The sequence below is a fragment of the Gigantopelta aegis genome, chromosome 15 (genome assembly GCF_016097555.1).
Source record: "Gigantopelta aegis isolate Gae_Host chromosome 15, Gae_host_genome, whole genome shotgun sequence".
In the NCBI taxonomy this organism is placed as follows: Eukaryota; Metazoa; Mollusca; class Gastropoda; order Neomphalida; family Peltospiridae; genus Gigantopelta; species Gigantopelta aegis.
In genome coordinates, this window is record NC_054713.1 from 29620895 (window position 1) to 29643072 (window position 22178).

The 22178-nt window shown below is 37.5% G+C and overlaps 1 protein-coding gene across 5 annotated transcripts in view; it reads left to right on the forward strand.

Annotated features, from left to right (window-relative positions):
• LOC121389870 (kinesin-like protein KIF20B) overlaps positions 1–22178 on the forward strand; it is an 81919-nt gene that overhangs the window by 52069 nt on the left and 7672 nt on the right. For 4 of the 5 annotated variants that reach the window (XM_041521525.1, XM_041521526.1, XM_041521528.1 and 1 more), the window contains exons 23-34: positions 3214–3339; positions 6590–6651; positions 8619–8723; positions 9777–9881; positions 10930–11034; positions 12717–12821; positions 13895–13999; positions 14915–15019; positions 16836–16925; positions 18384–18515; positions 20601–20747; positions 21817–21919. In XM_041521525.1, coding sequence (XP_041377459.1) covers positions 3214–3339; positions 6590–6651; positions 8619–8723; positions 9777–9881; positions 10930–11034; positions 12717–12821; positions 13895–13999; positions 14915–15019; positions 16836–16925; positions 18384–18515; positions 20601–20747; positions 21817–21919 — 1290 coding nt within the window. The remainder of the gene's footprint in view (positions 1–3213; positions 3340–6589; positions 6652–8618; positions 8724–9776; positions 9882–10929; positions 11035–12716; positions 12822–13894; positions 14000–14914; positions 15020–16835; positions 16926–18383; positions 18516–20600; positions 20748–21816; positions 21920–22178) is intronic. The other variant, XM_041521527.1, reaches the window with a different exon arrangement.

Here is a 22178-nt window from a genome sequence, read left to right on the forward strand (position 1 = left end):
ACAAATTGTAAACAGTCACAAAGTTTATAAAATCTCGTAGCTTACTGAAGTGATTTTACACTAAATTTATGACTGTTATACATCGATAAATTCACAATAAATTACTCATTTTTTTGGTTATAATAATGACAACATGATTTATTCAGGTAAAATGCACATAAATCAGTCTTTAACGTCCTTTTCATTACCTATTTTATGTAATGACATCCCATTTGACATAATGACGTCATTTTCTGAGGTTTATCGAAGGGTAACATTCAGGTTTTTAATGACATCGTCCAATCAGAATAGAATTAATCGTCAGGGCTCGAAACTCGCCAAAAAATATGGTGGCCCAAAAAATAATAATGGATATTGCAAATTATGGTAAGCGAACCACGAACCACAAGCAATATTTTAATGTGGAATAAATATATGCAATACAAATATTAATAGTAGTCTCAACTTCCTCCACGGGTGCAGTCTCTGTGTATTTCCCTGCACCCACCTGGCATCCTCGTCCTCTGCCGCTAATAAAGCTGGTCTGACCCACAGCACTAACTAACGACCGCTGGTAGTAGGGGTGCATAGTAGGTGGTTACAAGTGCCTCTTAACAATGCCAGAAGTAACTACTGAATACTCCCCGAAGTGATCAGACTAAGCCCACAGCTAAAAGCTGATGGGGAATGGCAGGTGTGTGGCACGGACAGCCACAAGAGACAATCACCTGTTGCAGTTGGAGAGATAAGGACTGGAATGTGGAGGTGGACAGCGGAAGAAGTTGAAAGATAGGAGGAGTTGCCAGATCAGGAAGAATTGAGATGGAATTCAAAAGAGAGAAAGGAAAGGGGACAGTGGGATCAAAAAAAATAAATAAAAATAAATTAATAGTGGCTCATATGTTATAACTTTAAAGCAGAGTTCGACAAATCCGCTAGCCCGACGCCCGTGGCTAGTGATTTTTAAGTTCGGGCTAGTGGTTTCTACCCCCCTCCTTATCGGGTTTTTTTTCTTCTTTTCTTTTGTTTTTCTCTCGGGTGAAATTTTGTTTAATAAATTTGATTGTGACGTTTGTCATCGAATAATATCAACGCAATCAGTATATAATAATAATCCACTTGAACTAGGTCTGCAAACTGCAGTAACATGCTATCTCTACATCGCCACAGTTACAGCATGCATTGTTTACTTTTCCCTTTCAAGTTTCTGGCACATATGTTTTAGGCTGAGAACTTGGAAATCACCAATCGCGACGACAGGTTAATCTCAATCAAGTAAACCCCAGTCATGCTTTGAATTTCAGTGTTTGTTTTATTTACCTATTGTTTTCTAATTTAACACTTCGTTAACATGTGGTTATCGGCAATCAGGAAAACAATTTACTTTAATGGTAACCGCACATGCAATGACTGCTTGGCTTATTACGTGTAGCAGTCTGGATAATGCGTCACAGCTGCCGATACAAGATGATACATTTTTTGTTCATCAATTAACAACGGATTAGATGTCACCGTTATATTCTTTTGATATCGGTCTAACACGGGAATAATGCCCTGTATTTGAGCAATTGACATCACCGTTCCTGGCGACATAAATAATAGGGCCCTAAATGTATAACCCAATATCGAATACACTGAACCATCTATTACCGTGTGTCACACTGTCGTACCCTCATTTAAATTTAATTATTTTGATAGTGGGTTTAAATATCAACCATGAGTTTTCTCAATTATTTTTCCCCGGGGGGAGGGCAAAAGCGAAAACGGAACAATGGCGATGGATCACACTTTACAAAAAACCAAACGTACAACACGACAAAAAACTGAAAGTTACAACATGATTTATAACTATAAGTGTTTGTTTTATTTTACTGTTATACTCGTAAATGTGTAATGTTACAAAAATTATATAAAAATCCAGTTATAACTGATCAGGAATTTGGGCTAGTGCTTTATCTTGGTGGGCTAGTGGTTTTCACAAACCCACTAGCCCTGTGGCTAGTGACTTTTCAAAATATTTGTCATACTCTGTTTAAAAAAGAAGAATATTATTTGGGCAACTAACACCATTATTTTTAAATATTAAAGTCGCCCAAACGGGACATTGGTTGCATTTGGTGACCTGACCATAGGATGTTTCGAGCCCTGATCATGTAATGGCGGGAAGTTTGTAATTATAAAGCAATACATCGAACATATTCAGTTTTAACTAGAATATTCCAGTGTGGGTTTTTTAATTACACACTGTCAATTAAATTTAATTATAAGAACTGGAACTCTTTTTTTCATTCATGCAGGTATGAAATAAAGAAATAAATGTTGTGTACTGTATACGTTTATATAACCCGCAATGCAAGGTTGTACAGAGTGTACAGTAGTGGTGGGAATCGGTTGGAATATAATTATATTCATCATTGATTATGGGTTATAATTGGTATGCACCAACTGATCAACTCTCGATTATACAATTGGTTAGAATATACATGTACAATGGAATCCCGTTGGTTCGAACCTCGTTAATGCTCGAGAAAGTGTTCGACCCATCAGGTAGTTCGACCTAACCATTACGTACACATCATATACATGTAAGTGTAACTCGGGATTTCGTTCTTGGTTCACCGGCCTCGGTGGCGTCGTGGTTAGGCCATCGGTCTACAGGCTGGTAGGTACTGGGTTCGGATCCCAGTCGAGGCATGGGATTTTTAATCCAGATACCGACTCCAAACCCTGAGTGAGTGCTCCGCAAGGCTCAATGGGTAGGTGTAAACCACTTGCACCGACCAGTGATCCATAACTGGTTCAACAAAGGCCATGGTTTGTGCTATCCTGCCTGTGGGAAGTGCAAATAAAAGATCCCTTGCTGCTAATCGGAAAGAGTAGCCCATGTAGTGGCGACAGCGGGTTTCCTCTCAAAATCTGTGTGGTCCTTAACCATATAACCGTAAATAAAATGTGTTGAGTGCGTCGTTAAATAAAACATTTCTTTCATTCTTTCGTTCTTGGTTCGAGCGTTTTATGTGTATTCAACCCTTCCGAGTTCGACACCACAAAATTCTATTTTGTTTGTTTGTTGAATACGCTCACAGTTACCCCATTACTTTTCAAGAAGCTGCAACAATTTCCGGATTTTTCATCCACTGTTGTTTTTATCTCTGGTATATATTTTTCCGAAGCTTAAACTCTGCATATCATTTGAACTGATGTATTCCGTGACCTGATGTTTTGTGTTTACAGACGCTAAGGCTAATGAAAATCTAATGGAGACCCTGAAAACATTTATAAATGAACAAGAGGAAACCATGCAAACCCAGGATGCTGTTCTGAAAGCACGGGATGAAGAGGTTCAGTCTCTGCAAGAAGGTAACCCGCGGCTTTAATGGGTCACATTATAGGTAGTACTAAACCAACTAGGCTAGCAACGTAAACTATCATTTATTTTTAAGCCATCTTTCTGATAGCCCAAGCTGTGCATGTGGAGATAACTGTGAAGATCATTTTCATTATTTTTATGTCTGCCCTCTGTTCATCAGACAAAGATATGCTTTATTTGCATCGTTACGGAATTACCTTGATATCTTAGACATTGATTTACTACTATCCGGGTCAATAAACCTACCAATTGAAGAAAACAATTTAATTTTTAATGCAGTACATAAATATATAGCTGAAAGTAAGATTTGAGTTGAACTAACTTATTATTCTGATCTTACTGCCCCATATAAGGTTAGCTTCAACAATAGGATCATTACTATCATATTTTTTCGCGACTATCCCATTTCTATTTTATTTACTCTCTACCTTTTATTACTGTATATTAAAAAATATTAATTATGTTAAATATTTTATGCCATTGGACATTGTTATTATGCTTTAGATATATATGATTATGAATATTGTCTGATTTGATTGATTGATTTCAACTTATTTTCGTGCTTATATCCAATTAAGGTTCAAGCACGCTGTCCTGGGCACACATCTCAGCTATCTGGGCTGCCTGTCCATGACAGTGGGTTAGTTGTTAGTTTGTTAGTGGTTAGTGAGAGAGAAGAGGGTGTAGTGGCCTTACACCTACCCATTGAGCCCTTAAGAACTCGCTCTGGGTTGGAGCCGGTACCGGGCTGCGAACCCTGTACCTACCAGCCTGTAGTCCGATGGCTTAACCACTACGCCACCAAGGCCGGTATATTGTCTGATGTCCATCTTGTTTAGGAGAGCACTTATATAGGCTCTGCCTGTTGTGCAATCCTTTTGATTCTTTTGTGATCAATAAAATATCTCAAAACAAAAACTAAACCAAATAACTTCCGGCTGGGTCAAAGTTTGAGGTGCACCCAACTTTTGATGGAGAAATGAACACCACAAGTCCTGCGATTGGTGATAAATGTGAGTGTGTTGGTTGTAAAAAAAAAAAAAGTTTCATCTGGGTAAAACAAATATGCAATTTTATTTCATCTAGTACCACTGAGTCAAGTAGCATTGTGCTTCAAACATGTATGGGGTACTTGTAAAAAAAAGTACTCAAATTTTGTGCGGAACTAGGGTAGTCATAGACACTACCCATTATCTCAGAAATGAGCAGCTTGACCCCCATTTTTGTCTGAATCACTTTAAAGATGAGGGGTGGTAGTATTTATATCCGTGGCGTTTATGTCGATTGATACGCTGCAGGAAGTTTTAGCCACATATGTTACTATTGTCATCTATGGGATTTGATTTGGTAGTATACACCCTTTATTTCTGGAAACATTGATATTTTTGTTTATAATGTCTATCATGTATTTGACCGTATGTAGTTGAGAATAGATTTAAGGCAAATAGTCTTTTATTGTTTACTTTACAATATTACAATATATAGAGACTAATACATGAGTGGCTGTTAGATACCATTTATCTCACAATGAGTTGTTTTAAAAGGTATCTAATGGACACGAATGTATTCTATTTCTTACATATCCTCAAAAACCAGGTTTTAAGCAAATTTTAAAAACATTTTCGACTGAAAGTTATTTACAGCCGTTGCACTTGTAGCTAATTTATGCATCACAGACACACAAATGTCAGGTTAACTATATGTCTAATTGATTTCCATTGTGCAGTTTTTCATTGGATGTATGGCATGGGTGACCGGGTCATCACCTAGGAGCGGCCAGTCGTATGTCTTGAAATTGTTAACACACGCACATTAGTATGTGCAATCCTAAATAACACATGGTGTTCTCACCAATGGGTGTGTAAGAATAGTATTTCTATCGACCAAATGTCAACATAGTCATAAATTATGTTAGGAGCAAATTAGCCATGGTTCAAAATATGCCGGGGTGTCGGTACACAAACATTTCTTTCTGATTGATGTATGTGAGCATTTTGTTTATGGCAAAAACCTTTTTGAAATTCCTGTAGGTAACAAATGATTATGTTCAAGACCTGAAGTAGATCTTGATGACAGTATCAGTAGCTCCAGCAGTGGGTTAGAAAGTGTTGGTTTAAATTGTAATAGACGATTAACCAAGTGTTTTCATAGCACCAATGCCATTTATTACCAGTATTATCAGTATAATTTAACTGGTTGTTCAGTTATTATAAAGGAAGGAAGGAAAATGGTTTATTTAACAACACACTCAACACATTTACAGTTACGGTTATATGGCGTCTGACATAATATGATATGGTTATGGACCACACAGATATTAAGGGAGGAAACGTGCTGTCGCCACTTCATGGGCTACTCTTTTTGATTAGCAGCAATGGATCTTTTATATGCACCATCCCATAGACAGGACAGTTATTATAAAGATACACACTGGTTAAATGGGGATTTAACTTTTCAGCTTTTTAACGGATGACCATATTTTCTCAGCACATTACTATGATGAGGTTTTTAATATGACAAGATCACCTGCCATTGGCTTTACTTCTATGCCATTAACCTTTAGACTACTGGATTAATTTTTGACAAAAAAAACACGTTGAGTGGGTACAAGTTTATAATTTTTACTCACATATATTCACTTGAATGTTGTATAAATACATAAAATAAAGTTCATATTTGAATTGGTAAGTATTATTTACGTGTATTTTTCTAATTTTTTAAACAATTTAGATCAGTTAATGTTGATTAAAATTAGGCCAAAAATAGAAAAAGTTGCATTTACTTAAGGGCATTTGTGGCCAGCTGCCCAGTATTTATGTCCATTATTCCCAATAACAGTCACTTTCTGACCAGAATATTAAAACAAAAACTGATTCATATCACAATATTTGATTAAATGATGAAATTTATTATCAAAATAGCTGTCACAATTGGCTAGTGATCCCTGAAAATGACAGCGCCATGCTGCCATTGTTGTCAAGCGATAATACTTGCTGAAAAAATGGTTTTCGGTGAGTGTCATGTGCAAAACGGCAGAAAATATGAATTGGGGAATGCACTGTATACAGTGTACAGTATGTTGACTGGCAAGATATCTCACCTGCAGTAGTCAGAAGGTTACGGTTGGGGAACAGAGTTCCATAAAAAAGCTTGTAACACTACTATCATCATAAATACTCACAATAGCATATTACTTTCAACCTTATCCATACTAATAAACATGTTTTTGTTTTTGTTCAGAAAAGAGTAAACAAGTTGATCGACAGAGTGGTGCGCTCGCTTCGCTCAAAGAAAAGCTCAAGGTAATTATAGCAGTATTCAAGATAGAACAGGAAAACTGGGAAGGGACACATTGATGCAGCCTGTTTTACGTAAATAGAGATTATTATCCGAGCTTGTGTGTCATACTGATTTTACGAAACGAGTTTCATAAAATCAGTACGACACACACAAGGGTAATAATTTCTTTATTATCCATATTATTATTGTACATTTTTTTATGAATAACAAGGACTGTCTCAAAATGTTTCAACCACAACTAGAAGGAGACAACGAAATGACGTCATATTTCACATGCACAGCCTGGGCTAGGACTGGAGAACCAATGTCATGTGATGACGTCGTTTCCCAAAACTGACGTCATTACCCTTGTTATTACACGTGTGCTTCGTATGATTAGTATTAACCCGGTTATCTTAAAACATGTGGATAATAATATGTAGCTAAACATGTCTAAGATAAAAACAGGCTGTGCAAATTTAGCCTGAGATGTTTCTCTTCTCTCTGGGGCGTTTTCTCTGTACACGACTTCTTTGGTGTTACTGTCCATTTAACAAAAATTAGTATATTCAGGCATCGAAATAAGCATTGTGTCTGGTGACCCATTTACAGGTTACCACAAAATATAGCCTGGTAACCTATAGGTTACCACAACTATATGAATGTTAGAATTGAATTCCTGTTACTACTACTTTTAACATGGACGTTCTGAAATGGTATCGGTGTGCGTGGACATCAATATGAAAAAAGAAATCCGGAAGTAGATTTATCTAGTGTGCGCTGCTTAAACGCGGATTGCCAAAATTGCTTGCAATTGCACAAGTGCGAGCGAACATCGATGCAATTCCTTATGAGAAAATGAAACGCGGAAGTCCGGAATGCATTGCCCGGTTTACATTCGGAAATGAAATTACTGTAGTGTTGAAATGTTTGTCGAGAATGAAACTTAGTTCTCGACTTTTTTTACATGTGGTAACCTTCCAGTAACCTGAACGACCGTTCTCGACTTATTTCAATGCCTGTATATTCTTATATATTACAAACATGATGTGATGTACAGAAAAAAAATATGTTTATTTATGGTGGGGAATATTTGTTACGACGTCAAATTCAGGATGACTTACAACGTCAACCTGGGGATGACTTCCCTAACTTTTGGGTTGACGGTTAAAAAAGTAAACAAGAACAGGAGATTATACCGACGGAGCCGATAATTATTCAGAGAAAGTAAGCATTGAATTTATTTAAGAAAACAAAATATTGTCCAGGCACGTCTTGAGGAAATTAATAGTTATCATTGACAATTTAGCCCTACAGTAGTTTATTTTTATTTCTTTCCATAAACTACATTTTTAAACTAATCTGCTGTAGAGATAATAATCATTATAACTAATAAATGTAACTTAATTATAATCAGCGAGTGTGTTGTCCTATCCACTTGGATTTATTGGTAAACTTTGCTGGTGGGTGGTTTGATGGGGAGAAAAAACCCACAACGCTACCTATAGATATACATATAACGTCCCTCATACCTCTGAACCATCACAATCATTTATTTCATATGAACAAGGTAAGCTTTTGGCTAGTCCACACAACTTAACTGATAATGTTTTAACTCTGCAATATACATGCTTGTAGGACTTACAAGAAGTGTTATATTTGGTTGTTGTCATTTTCTTTTCCCATTCATTTATTTATTTTGTTGGAAATCGTTTTAGGGAATTATTTTACAGTATACTGATGAAACACATGGTATTTAAGATCAAATTTAATTCACCACTAGAGTGGTTATATCTGTATAAAATCCAGAGATGTAATATAGGGTTGAATGGCATTACTGCGAGACTGTCTGCCAGTAACATGGTTAACTTCCTGACACTTTAGTTGAGTGTTTTGGTTGCAGTCAGTATTTGCTGTTACTTTTTTATGTGTTCCCCTATTTCTTGTCATCAGCATATTTAACACTGTGTTGATGCGTTTTATTTTGCAGGAAAAATCGTTTGAGGTAGTGAAGCTGGAGAAGCAGAAGGCAGACGTAGAAAAACAGCTGTCCTTGATTAAGGGACACCTGTCTGAAAAAGATGAAGAATTGCAGGTCAGACTCTATCCTAGCTTACCCTCAGTGGAACCCTGGGTTTTTTTCCCCCTTCCCAGCCAGTGCCTCACAACTGGTATATCAAAGAAGCATCGAATGTACTGTCCTGTCCATGGAAAGTGCACATTAAAAATCATTTGTTGGTGATGGGAAATGTATCTGATTCCTCTGAAAACTATGTCAGAATTACAGGGCTTCTACAATTTTTATAAAATCCACTAGCCATGGGATCAGTGATTTAAAAAATGTACTAGCCACGATTAAAAATTCACTAGCCCTACTTTACTTTAAGTTAATACAATTTTACTAAATAATAGTAATAATAAATTAAATCACCTAAAGGGGGAGATAGAGCTTAAAAACACTAACATTGGGGGGGAGGGGGGGGAGTGGGGCAGGATATTCATATTGACAAAATAGACTTAACTGGAACATTTGACCAAAAACATTTCACTAGCCATTGGGCATGATAGAAATAGAGCTTAAAAACACTAACATTGGAGGGTGGAGTGGGGCAGGATAGTTATTTACTGGCCCAACATTGAATATCACTAGCCATGGGAGTATGTAGATATACTTATAACATCCCTCATACTTCTAAACCGTGACAATCATTTATTTCATATGAACAAAGTAAGCTTTTGGCTAGTCCACACAACTTAACTCATAATTTTTTAACTCTGCAATGTACATACTGTAGGACTTCAAAGAAGTGTTATATTTGGTTGTTGTCGTTTTCTTTTCCCATTTATTTATTTATTTTGTTGAAAATCGTTTTAGGGAATTATGTTACAGTATACTGATGAAACACATGGTATTTAAGATCAAATTTAATTCACCACTAGAGTGGTTATATCTGTATAAAATCCAGATATGTAATATAGGGTTGAATGTCATTACTGCGAGACTGTCTGCCAGTAACATGGTTAACTTCCTGATGCTTTAGTTGAGTGTTTTCGTTGCAGTCTGTATTTGCTGTTAATTTTTTTATGTGTTCTCCTATTTCTTGTCATCAGTCTATTTAACACTGTATTGATGTGTTTTATTTTGCAGGAAAAATCGTTTGAGGTAGTGAAGCTGGAGAAGCAGAAGGCAGACGTAGAAAAACAGCTGTCCTTGATTAAGGGACACCTGTCTGAAAAAGATAAAGAATTACAGGTCAGACTCCATCCTAGCTTACCCTCAGTGGAACCCTCAGGTCTTCTTTTTAGCCCCACTCCCTGGCCAGTGCCTCATTCAGTGTGGGGCTATCAAATAAGCATCGAATGTACTGTCCTGTAGATTATGGTAAGTGCACATTAAAAATGATATTCAGTGTTGTGATGGTAAAAATGTATCTGATTCCTCTGATTAAAACTCCCTGTCAGTGAATTAGTGTTGGGCTAGTAAATACCTAATATTCTAGAATTTTTATAAAATCCACTCCCATAGGATTCAGTGTTGGGCTTTAAAAAAACTACTACTAGCCACGATTAAAAATTCACTAGCCCTCCCATGGCTTCACTTTAAGTTAATACAATTGTACTAAATAATAGTAATAATAAGATAAAGAGGGAGATAGAGCTTAAGGATGCTAACATTGGAGGGTGGAGTGGGGCAGGATATTCATATTTACAAAATAGACTTAACTGCAACATTTGACCAAAAATATTTCACTAGCCATCGGGCATGGTAGTTATTTACTAGTCCAACATTGAATATCACTAGCCATGGGAGTATATAGATATACTTATAACGTCCTTCATACTTCTAAACCGTCACATTCATTTATTTCATATGAACAAGGTGAGCTTTTGGCTAGTCCACACAATTTAACTGATAATTTTTCAACTGCAATGTACATGCTGTAGGACTTAAAAGAAGTGTTATATTTGGTTGTTGTTGTTTTCTTTTCCCATTTATTTATTTATTTTGTTGGAAATTGTTTTTAGGGAATTATTTTACAGTATACTGATGAAACACATGGTATTTAAGATCAAATTTAATTCACCATTAGAGTGGTTATATCTGTATAAAATCCAGAGATGTAATATAGGGTTGAATGTCATTACTGCGAGACTGTCTGCCAGTAACATGGTTAACTTCCTGATGCTTTAGTTGAGTGTTTTCGGTGCAGTCTGTAGTTGCTGTTACTTTTTTTTTATGTGTTCCCCCATTTCTTGTCATCAGTGTATTTAACACTGTGTTGATGTGTTTTATTTTGCAGGAAAAATCGTTTGAGGTAGTGAAGCTGGAGAAGCAGAAGGCAGACGTAGAAAAACAGCTGTCCTTGATTAAGGGACACCTGTCTGAAAAAGATAAAGAAATACAGGTCAGACTCCATCCTAGTTTACCCTCAGTGAACCCTCAGGTCTTCTAGATTATGGTAGCCCCACTCCCATGGCTAGTGATATTCAGTGTTGGGCTAGTAAATAACTACTATTGCCATGCCAGACAGGGCTTCTAGATTATGGTAGCCCCACTCCCATGGCTAGTGATATTCAGTGTTGGGCTAGTAAATAACTACTATTGCCATCGCCAGACAGGTCTTCTAGATTATGGTAGCCCCACTCCCATGGCTAGTGATATTCAGTGTTGGGCTAGTAAATAACTACTATTGCCACGCCAGACAGGGCTTCTAGATTATGGTAGTCCCACTCCCATGGCTAGTGATATTCAATGTTGGGCTAGTAAATAACTACTATTGCCATGCCAGACAGGGCTTCTAGATTATGGTAGCCCCACTCCCTGGCTAGTGATATTCAGTGTTGGGCTAGTAAATAACTACTATTGCCATGCCAGACAGGGCTTCTAGATTATGGTAGCCCCACTCCCATGGCTAGTGATATTCAATGTTGGGCTAGTAAATAACTACTGTCATCATGCCCGACGGCTAGAAAGAAATAAAGTTGTAAAATGTTGCATTTATGTCTGTTTTGTAAATATGACTTTCCTGCCCCACCCACCTACCCAAATCAAAGTGTTTTTAAGCTCTATTTCCCTCTTTGGGTGACATACCTGCATCTGATTGTATTTATTAAAGTAGGGCTAGTGAATTTATAATCATGGCTAGTAACTTTTTTAAATCACTGATCTTATGGCTAGTGGATTTTTATAGAATTTCTAGAAGCCCTGACCCTGGGCATTTTCCCCGTCCCAGCCAGTGCCTCACAACTGGTATATCAAAGAAACATCGAATGTACTGTCCTGTCCATGGAAAGTGCACGTTAAAAATCATTTGTTGGTGATTGGAAAATGTATCTGATTCCTCTGTAAACTCTGTCAGAATTACAGGGTTTCTAGAATGGGATGAGTGATTTAAAAAATGTACCAGCCACGGTTAAAAATTCACAAGCCCTACTTTACTTTAAGTTAATACAATTTTACTAAATAATAGTAATAATAAGATATGTCACCTAAAGAGGGAGATAGAGCTTAAAAACACTAACATTGGTGGGTGGAGTGGGGCAGGATATTCATATTTACTAAATAGACTTAACTGGAACATTTGACTAAAATAATTTCCTTCAGGCATGGTAGTTATTTACTAGCGCAACATTGAATATCACTAGCCATGGGAGTATATAGATATACTTATAACGTCCCTCATACCTCTAAACCGTCACAATTATTTATTTCATATAAACAAGGTAAGCTTTTGGCTAGTCCACACAACTTAATTGATAATTTTTCAACTCTGCAATGTACATGCTGTAGGACTTAAAAGAAGTATTATGTTTGGTTGTCATATTTTTTTTCCCATTCATTTATTTATTTTACAATACACTGATGAAACACATGGTATTTAAGATCAAATTTAATTCACTACTAGAGTGGTTATATAGGGTTGAATGTCAGTACTGCGGGACTAACTGCCAGTAACATAATTAACTTCCTGATACTTTAGTTGAGTGTTTTGGTTGCAGTCAGTATTTGCTGTTACTTTTTTTATGTGTTCCCTTATTTTTTGTCATCAGTGTATTTAACACTGTGTTGATGTGGGGTTTTTTGCAGGAAAAATCGTTTGAGGTAGTGAAGGTGGAGAAGCAGAAGGCAGACGTAGAAAAACAGATGTCCTTGATTAAAGGACACCTGTCTAAAAAAGATGAAGAAACACAGGTTAGACTCCATCCTAAGTTTACCCTCAGTGGAACCCTGGGTTTTTTCCCTGTCCCAGCCAATGCCTCACGACTGGTATATCAGACTCCATCCTAGCTTATCCTCAGTGGAACCCTGGTTTTTTCCCCGTCCCAGCCAATGCCTCACGACTGGTATACCAAAGAACTATCGGATGTACTGTCCTGTTGATGGAAAGTGCACAGTAAAAATCATTTGTTGGTGATGGGAAATGTATCTGATTCCTCTGAAAACTGTCAGAATTACAAGGCTTCTAGAATTTTTATAAAATCCACTAGCCATGGGATCAGTGATTTAAAAAATGTACCAGACACGATTAAAAATTCACTAGCCCTACTTCACTGTAAGTTAATACAATTTTACTAAATAATAGTAATAATAAAATATGTCACCTAAAGAGGGAGATAGAGGTTAAAAACACTAACATTGGGGTGTGTGTGTGGGGTGGGGGGGGTGGGGGTGGAGTGGGGCAGCATATTCATATTTACTAAATAGACTTAACTGGAATATTTAACCAAAACAGTTTCACTAGCCATCAGGCATAGTAGTTATTTAATAGCCCAACAATGAATATCACTAGCCATGGGAGTATATAGATATACTTATAACGTCCCTCATACCTCTTAAACCATCACAATCATTTATTTCATATGAACAAGGTAAGCTTTTGACTAGTCCACACAACTTAACTGATAGTTTTTCATCTCTGCAATGTACATGCTGTAGGACTTAAAAGACATGTTATATTTGGTTGTCGTTTTCTTTTCCCATTCATTTATTTATTTTGTTGAAATCGTTTTAGGTAATTATTTTCCAGTATACTGATGAAACACATGGTATTTAAAATCAAATTTAATTCACCACTAGAGTGGTTATATCTGTATAAAATCCAGATATGTAATATAGGGTTGAATGCTAGTAACCTGGTTAACTTCCTGACGCTTTAGTTGAGTGTTTTCGTTGCAGTCAGTATTTGCTGTCACTTTTTTTTATGTGTTCCCCTATTTCTTGTCATCAGCATATTTAACACTGTGTTGATGTGTTTTATTTTGCAGGAGAAATCGTTTGAGGTATTGAAGGTGGAGAAGCAGATGGCAGACATAGAAAAACAGCTGTCCTCGATGAAGGGACACCTGTCTAAAAAAGATGAAGAAATGAAGGTCAGACTCCATCCTAGTTTAACCTCAGTGGAACCCTGGGTTTCCCTCCCTCCCTCCCTCTCCCCCTCCCTCCCCCCGTACCAGCCAATGCTCCATAGCTGGTATATCAAAGAACCATGGAATGTATTGTCCTGTCCATGGAAAGTTCACATTAAAAATCATTTCTTGGTGAAATGTATCTGATTCCTCTGAAAACTGTCAGAATTACAGGGCTTCTAGAATTTTTATAAAATCCACTAGCCATGGGATCAGTGATTTAAAAAATGTACTAGCCATGATTAACAATTTTACTAAATAATAGTAATAATAAGATATGTCACCTAAAGAGGGTGACAGAGCTTAAAAACACTAACAATGGGTGGTGGAATGGGGCAGGATATTCATATTGACAAAATAGACTTAACTGCAACATTTGACCAAAACAATTTCACTAGCTGTTGGGCATGATAGTTATTTACTAGCCCAACATTGAATATCACTAGCCATGGGAGTATATAGATATACTTATAACATCCCTCATACTTCTAAACCGTCACAATCATTTATTTCATATGAACAAGGTAGGCTTTTGACTAGTCCACACAACTTAACTGATAATTTTTCAACTCTGCAATGTACTCTAGGACATAAAAGAAGTGTTATATTTGGTTGTATGTTTTTTTCCATTCATTTATTTATTTTACAGTACACTGATGAAACACATGGTATTTAAGATCAAATTTAATTCACTACTAGAGTGGTTATATAGGGTTGAATGTCAGTACTGCGGGACTAACTGCCAGTAACATAATTAACTTCCTGATGCTTTAGTTGAGTGTTTTGGTTGCAGTCAGTATTTGCTGTTACTTTTTTTATGTGTTTCCCTATTTCTTGTCATCAGTGTATTTAACACTGTTGATGTGTTTTATTTTGCAGGAGAAATCGTTTGAGGTACTGAAGTTGCAGAAGCAGAAGACAGATGTAGAAAAACAGCTGTCCTTGATTAAGGGACACCTGTCTGAAAAAGATGAAGAAATGCAGGTCAGACTCCATCCTAGCCTTACCTTCAGTGGAACCCTGGGTTTTTTTGCCCATCCCAGCCAGTGCCTCACTACTGGTATATCCGACTCCATCCTAGCCTTACCCTCAATGGAACCCTGGGGTTTTTTTCCCTGTCCCAGCCAGTGCCTCACAAATGGTGTATCAAAGAACCATGGAATGTACTGTCCTGTCCATGGAAAGTGCACATTAAAAATCATTTGTTGGTGATGGGGAAAATGTAGCTAATTCCTCTGAAAACTGTGTCAGAATTACCATTTGTGTGACATCCGATAGCTGATGATTAATAAATCAATGTACTCTAGTGGTGTCCTTAAGCAAAACAAACTTACAGATCAGTGTGGAATAGTGTAATGTATTTAAAAATTCTCTTGCCTTTCTTTGTGTTTTGTAGATTATATACATTTATTTATCATCCATTAAAGACTTTTGTTGGAGATATCGCTGGCACTATAATTTGCTATATCTCCTGCGATGTTCTTCCAGGAGATATCGCTTTTTTTGTTACGTCACTGTGTATGTTTCAGCACTAAACCTATCATTAGTGACGTCAGGCCACTGTCGTTCTGCTAGCTGACGAGTCTACCACTGCCAAACCCACATCACTAACATTTGTCGCAAATGAAAAGAATAATAATTGATGATAAAAAGAATACCCCACATAATTATTGTACCTTCATGTTTTGTTTACATCTTGCCTCTAAGCCTTAGATTTCAACTCGTGCTGATAAATTATGATATCACGAGACATCGTGGAGTATGTTCTATGTATCAGCTATGTGTAGCAGTACAATGTTCTAACTTTATTAAACATTAGTGGGGTGGGATGTAAACAATAACATGAAGTCCAATAACTGTGTGACAGGATCAATCGATATCAACAGACTCTGGGTGGTGTCCAATCTAATTAAAATTAGCTTCACTGGTTAATTATTATTACCTGTGGATCTAACAGCACCCTGTTGAAGCTCATGTCCAGTTGACCTTTCATTCTACCAGTCAAAACCTTACTTGCAAAATCATACCAGTAATTTGTAAAAAAAAATTGAAAACATTCGGAATTATACCTAGTGTATACGAAATGATTCGGATGAATTACGAAGTATGCCGGAAACACAATTTCAATATAAAATTTTATATAAAATTCATTTTAAGATGGAAAAGAAGCTGTGATGGTATAGCCATAAATCTGTTTATACTAGTATACAATCCAGAGTTTATTACTGCACTTTCCCCCCTGTTTTTTTAATGTTGAAATATACCAACAAGTTCGCCTCTTGCATAAATAGTCTTGCCTGATATTTTTAGAATTTGTATGCTCCCGAATAACGCTATAAAAGGCGATGTGTAACTGGTCAATATTTAAATTGTTATTTATAACTAAAATGTCAACTGGACATGGAAGTCCATGCAATGCTGTTAGATCTCCCCTTGTAGACCAGTAGAACTAATTTTTGGTGTCTGAAAATTTGGAGATACAATATTCTTGCTGTTTTTTCTATACCATATAGCAGGAACAGGTTGCATATCTGTCTGTCATCCAGGAGTCAAAATAATCAATGCTATACACCAAATGACTGCGTCTCGTTTAACTAATGTTCCTTTCATATTCATTAAAAATTAATTCCGCTGTTTTTAATGATGTTTTTCATAATATTGTGTAAGCAGCCTTTGATTTTAAAATACAGTGAACATCCTAATTCATTGATCATTCCATATTTACCGCTGTAAATTCACATGACTGCAAAAACAAAAAACAAAAAAACATTCCTCAGGTGTGTTAACATAATTTTCACAGAGTTGGCGACAGAACCGAGATGAACTTGTTGGCAAACTGGAAACCTTGCTGAAGAGCCAGGCTGTGGAAATTAAAGAACTCAAGAAAAAGGTCTGTAGATTTTTTTTCATTAAGCCACAAGGCACGTACAGCAATTGCTTTGCCAACGCAAAAACAAAATGCCAGTTAAACAGAAGTTGCCCAGTGGTAAAGTGCCCGCCTGATGCATGGTCAATCTAGGATCGATCCCCACCAGTGGGCTATTTCTTAATCCATGACTGGTATATCAAAGGCTGTGGTGTGTGTTATCCTGTCTGGGATGGTGCATATAAAAGACCCCTTCCTACTAATTGGACAAAAAGTAGCAGGTTTCCTCTCTAAAACTATCAAAATTACTAAATGTTTGACATCCACTAGCCGATGATAAAAAATAAATTGATGTGCTCTAGTGCTGTTGTTAAACAACACAAACTTTTAACTTTTGCTTCTTCAACACACAAACAAAACACCAGTTAAACAGCAGTTGGTCACAGTTTAACTGGTATTTTATTTTTGTGTTGTCGATGGAGCATGTACTGACCCCAGTATCTACTGGCCTGGTGATGTAACCACTGTTTATTTTTGTGTTGGAGCAGACATTAAACCCAGTATGTACCTACAATGTGACTTAACTGCTGTTTATCTGGTGTTTTCTTTTTGTGTTTGAGCACACATTAAACCCAGTGTCAGGGCTTCAAGAATTTGTGTTAAATCCACTAGCCATGGGATTAGTGATTTAAAAAATTTACTAGCCACGATTAAAAATTCACTAGCCCTACTTCACTATAAGTTAATACAATTTTACTAAATAATAGTAATAATCAGGGGCCTAATTCACAAAAGTCTCTTAGGCTCTGCTAGACAACAAAGCATCCTCTTTGCAAGTCATTTAGCACTGCACTGCGAGATCGCAAAGTTGTGAGAGTTTAGTGAATTAGGCTCCTGATATGTCACCTAAAGAGGGAGATAGAGCTTAAAAACAGGCAGGATATTCATATTTACAAAATAGACTTAACTGCAGCATTTGACCAAAAATAATTTCACTAACCATGGGGCATGGCAATAGTAGTTATTTACTAGCCCAACATGGAATATCACTAGCCATGGGAGTGGGGCTACCATCATCTAGAAGCCCTGGCCAGTATGGGGGCAAGACAAAGCCCAGTGGTAAAGTGTTTGCTTGATGCGCGGTCAGTCTGGGATCGATCCCCGTCGGACCCATTGGGCTATTTCTTGTTCCAGCCAGTGGTCTACAACTGGTGTAACAAAGGCCGTGGTATGTACCACCCTGTTTGTGGGATGGTGCATATAAAAGATCCCTTGCTGCTAATCGAAAAGAATAGCCCATGAAGTGGCGACAGCGGGTTTCCTCTCTCAATATCTGTGTGGTCCTTAATCATATGTCCGACACCATACAACCGTAAATACAATGTGTTCAGTGTGTCGTTAAATAAAACATTTTCTTTTTTTTTTCTTTCCCTGGCCAGTATATACCTGCCTGGTTTTATCTGGTGTTTTGTTTTTGTCCAGGTACACCACCTGAGAGACGAGAGGCAAGCGCTGCAGAGACAGACGGAAATCAGCCTGAAGGCGAGCGAGGCGATCATCTGCGACTTGAAGACTTCCAACAGTCAGCTTCAAGAACAGGTGGCCAAGCTGCAGGTTGTCTCACCACTAGTAGTCACGGCTGGCTGTCACTGTCTGGCCAATAATATACAGTCACAGATAGATGTAAAATAGCAGGGATGTATCCAGGCGATTGTCGGTCCGAACATTGGCCCCTTCCCGAAAGAAATTAGCACTGAAAATTCCCAATATATCAGTGTTCAAAATAAGCACGTGTCCGTTTGTCCTGATAAGTGAAAATCTGCTCGGACAAGCAAAATATACCTCAGTGGTTGTTGTCCAGTGGACAAGTGAAAATGTTTAATGCAGTTTCATTTTGAATAATCAAAACTAATATCCTTGCACTTGAATAAAACTAAAAACTTATTTGGATAAGTGAAAATATTGGTGGACAAGTAGATTTCTAGATATAATTGTCCAGTGGACAAGTGAAAATATTGGTGGACAAGTAGATTTCTAGATATATTTGTCCAGTGGACAGGTGAAAATATTGGTGGACAAGTAGATTTCTAGATATATTTGTCCAGTGGACAAGTGAAAATATTGGTGGACAAGTAGATTTCTAGATATATTTGTCTGGTGGACAAGTGAAAATTTCTGCTTATTTCTATCACTGTATATACAGTATATTTAATTATGTATGCTCTAATAAATTAATTTAACAGTGGTGTACAGCATCAATTCAGTGGCCTGAAAAAATATCCCAAGTATGATTTACTCATAATCATTTTCCCAATCGCATCAGACATGAGACTCTGGGAAAGAACCCTGCATAAATCTGTGAATAGTGTTTTCCCTCGACATCTGGCAAGCCATGGTAGACTAAGCACTTTTGGGGCATTTTCAGGACACTTTTTGTTTTTATTAAAGACAAAATATTAATTGAAATAGAAATAAATGTAATTAATGTGTTTTAATAAATGAATGGCAAAATATATACCGGTAACAGCATATTTTATTAATTAATAATACTTTTTTGAGTGTTTTATAATGGCAATATTATAATTAATTATTGAAAAAGACTTGTTTAATCTCAGGGCACAGGGCTCGAAACGGCCTGTGCCCAGGTCGCCAAATGCGACCAAGGTCCTCTTTGGGCGACTTTAATATTAAAAAGTAATGACGTTAGTCACCCAGATAACATTATCTTCTTTAGAGCTATAAAATATGAGCCACTATTAATATTTATATTCCACATTAAAATTGTACTCTTGGTTCGCTTACCATAATTATAATTTTTTGGGCCACCATATTTTTTGGTGAGTTTTGAACCCTGGGGCAGCATGGCGCTGATTAAGGCAAGATAGCACGGCTACTGAGGCATGGTACCGCATCATGCTAAAACAAGCTTGGGAAAACATTATATAAAATGTATTTCAATTGGCTTGGGGTATTCATATAAAATATCCCTTGCTGCTAATCGAAAAACCAGCCTCAATGGACTGGTGTAGTGGTCAAGCCACTCTACTTATGCCTATTAGGCTCTGGGTTTGCATTCTGGTACCGGCTTCTACCCAGAGCTAGTTTAACAATCAATGGGTAGGTGTAAGACCACTACACCAACTTCTCTCTCACTAAACTAACTACTAACCCACTGTCCTGGACAGACAACTCAGATAGCTACGGTGTGTGCTTGAACCGTAATTAGATATAGGTAACAAACAAATGATGGAAAAGATTAGCCCATGGCATGGGTGTGGCATGTTTTGTCTCTCATTATCTGAGAGGATTCCAACCATATGTTCAACTGATTGGGGTTTTTTTTATCGTTCCAACCAGTGCACCACAACTGGTCAAAGACCTTGGTATATGCTGTCCTGTCTGTGGGGGAAAATGCATATATAAAAGATCCCTTACTGCTAATGAAAACATGTAGCGGGTTTCCACTGATGTCTACTAGTCAGAATTACCAAATGTTTGACATCCAATAGCCGATGATTAATTAATCATTTTGCTCTAGTGGTGTCGTTTTTTAACCAATGGGATGGCCTAAATTCTTCTACTGCATACTCCCTCTTATTCTGGTCACGTGACTGTAACTGCCTTCTTTTTCTCTTCGCTATTTTTGTCCTAATGTTTTTTGTAGTTTACTGTAATGATAATGCATTATTTGTCTTTCAGGGTATTCCACCTGCCCCAGTGTTTGTGAATGATGAAATTGACACGATGGGACACATAAACATCAATGCAACTCCACCGAGCGCTGTCAAAGGTCTGAAGAAATCTCTCAGGAAAAGATGTCACCAGCTAGAAGGTCAAACAGAGCAGGTTGGTACATCTACAGGCCTTCTTCGTGCCCATATTACCGGCCTCAGTGGTGTCGTGGTTAAGCCATCAGACTTGAAGCTGGTAGCTACTGGGTTCATATCCCGGTACCGGATCCCACTCAGAGTGATCTTATCGATTCAAGGGGTTGGTGTAGATGATAGCACTCATGTACCGGCATTGGTGGTGTCGTGGTTAAGCCATCAGATATAAGGCTAGAAGGTACTGGGTTCACATCCCGGTACCGGATCCCACTCAGAGTGATCTTATCGATTCAAGGGGTTGGTGTAGATGATAGCACTCATGTACCGGCATTGGTGGTGTCGTGGTTAAGCCATCAGATATAAGGCTAGTAGGTACTGGGTTCATATCCCGGTACCGGATCTTATCGATTCAAGGGGTTGGGGTAGATGATAGCTCTCATGTACCGGCCTCGGTGGTGTCGTGGTTAAGCCATCAGATATAAGGCTGGTAGGTACTGGGTTCACATCCCGGTACCGGGTCCCACTCAGAGCGAGCTTAACGATTCAAGGGGTTGGGGTAGATGATAGCTCTCATGTACCGGCCTTGGTGGTGTCGTGGTTAAGCCATCAGATATAAGGCTGGTAGGTATCCACTAACCCACTGTCCTGGACAGACAGCCCAGATTGCTGAGGTGTGTGTCCAGGACAGCATGCTTGAACCTTAATTGGATATAAGCACGAAAATAAGTTTTAAAAAAAGAAAGAGAAGCTCTGATGTGCAGGCGATTTTCCTTAATCACCTTGCATGGTTGTGAGGAAAATATCTTATGTGAACTTTAATATCAACCCTGAGTAGGCCACATGATTTCATGGAAACAATCTTTTCTTGTAGGATCTAGGGGAAAACATGACAAATTTTAATTTTTTATCATATTATTATGTAACATAATCGACTATTACCCTGATTACTGAAAAACAGTTTTTGATTGGTTCTGAATTTCATATGGTATGGAACCACAAAAGTGTTTACCATAAAATTTGAAATCCCGTGACCTGCCGAGTGTAACCACCATATTGCCGACTGTTTAACTGTCTGCTTCTCTGTTTAGATCGAGGATAGTACAGAGAGAAGGCCGAAGCGAAAGGCGGCCAGTATCGCCAAGGGAAAAATAATGAATATCATTTCAAGCAACTCTCCTATCACAAGATCAGGTTTGTTATTTGAAAAATCAATTCATAAGTTGGTCAGATAAAAAAAACAAAAAAACAACAACATAATTTAACTTGTACTTTCATCAAGATATTACTAGCCAACCAGGGCCCCGTTCCACGAAGCGATCTTAGCACTAAGATCACCTTAGTGCATAAGGTAGCCATGCACTTAAGGTGATCTTAGGGCTAAGATCGCTTTGTGGAACGGGGTCCAGGTGTTTTGTAGTACTTCAGTTATTTGATTATTCTAACTTAAAAA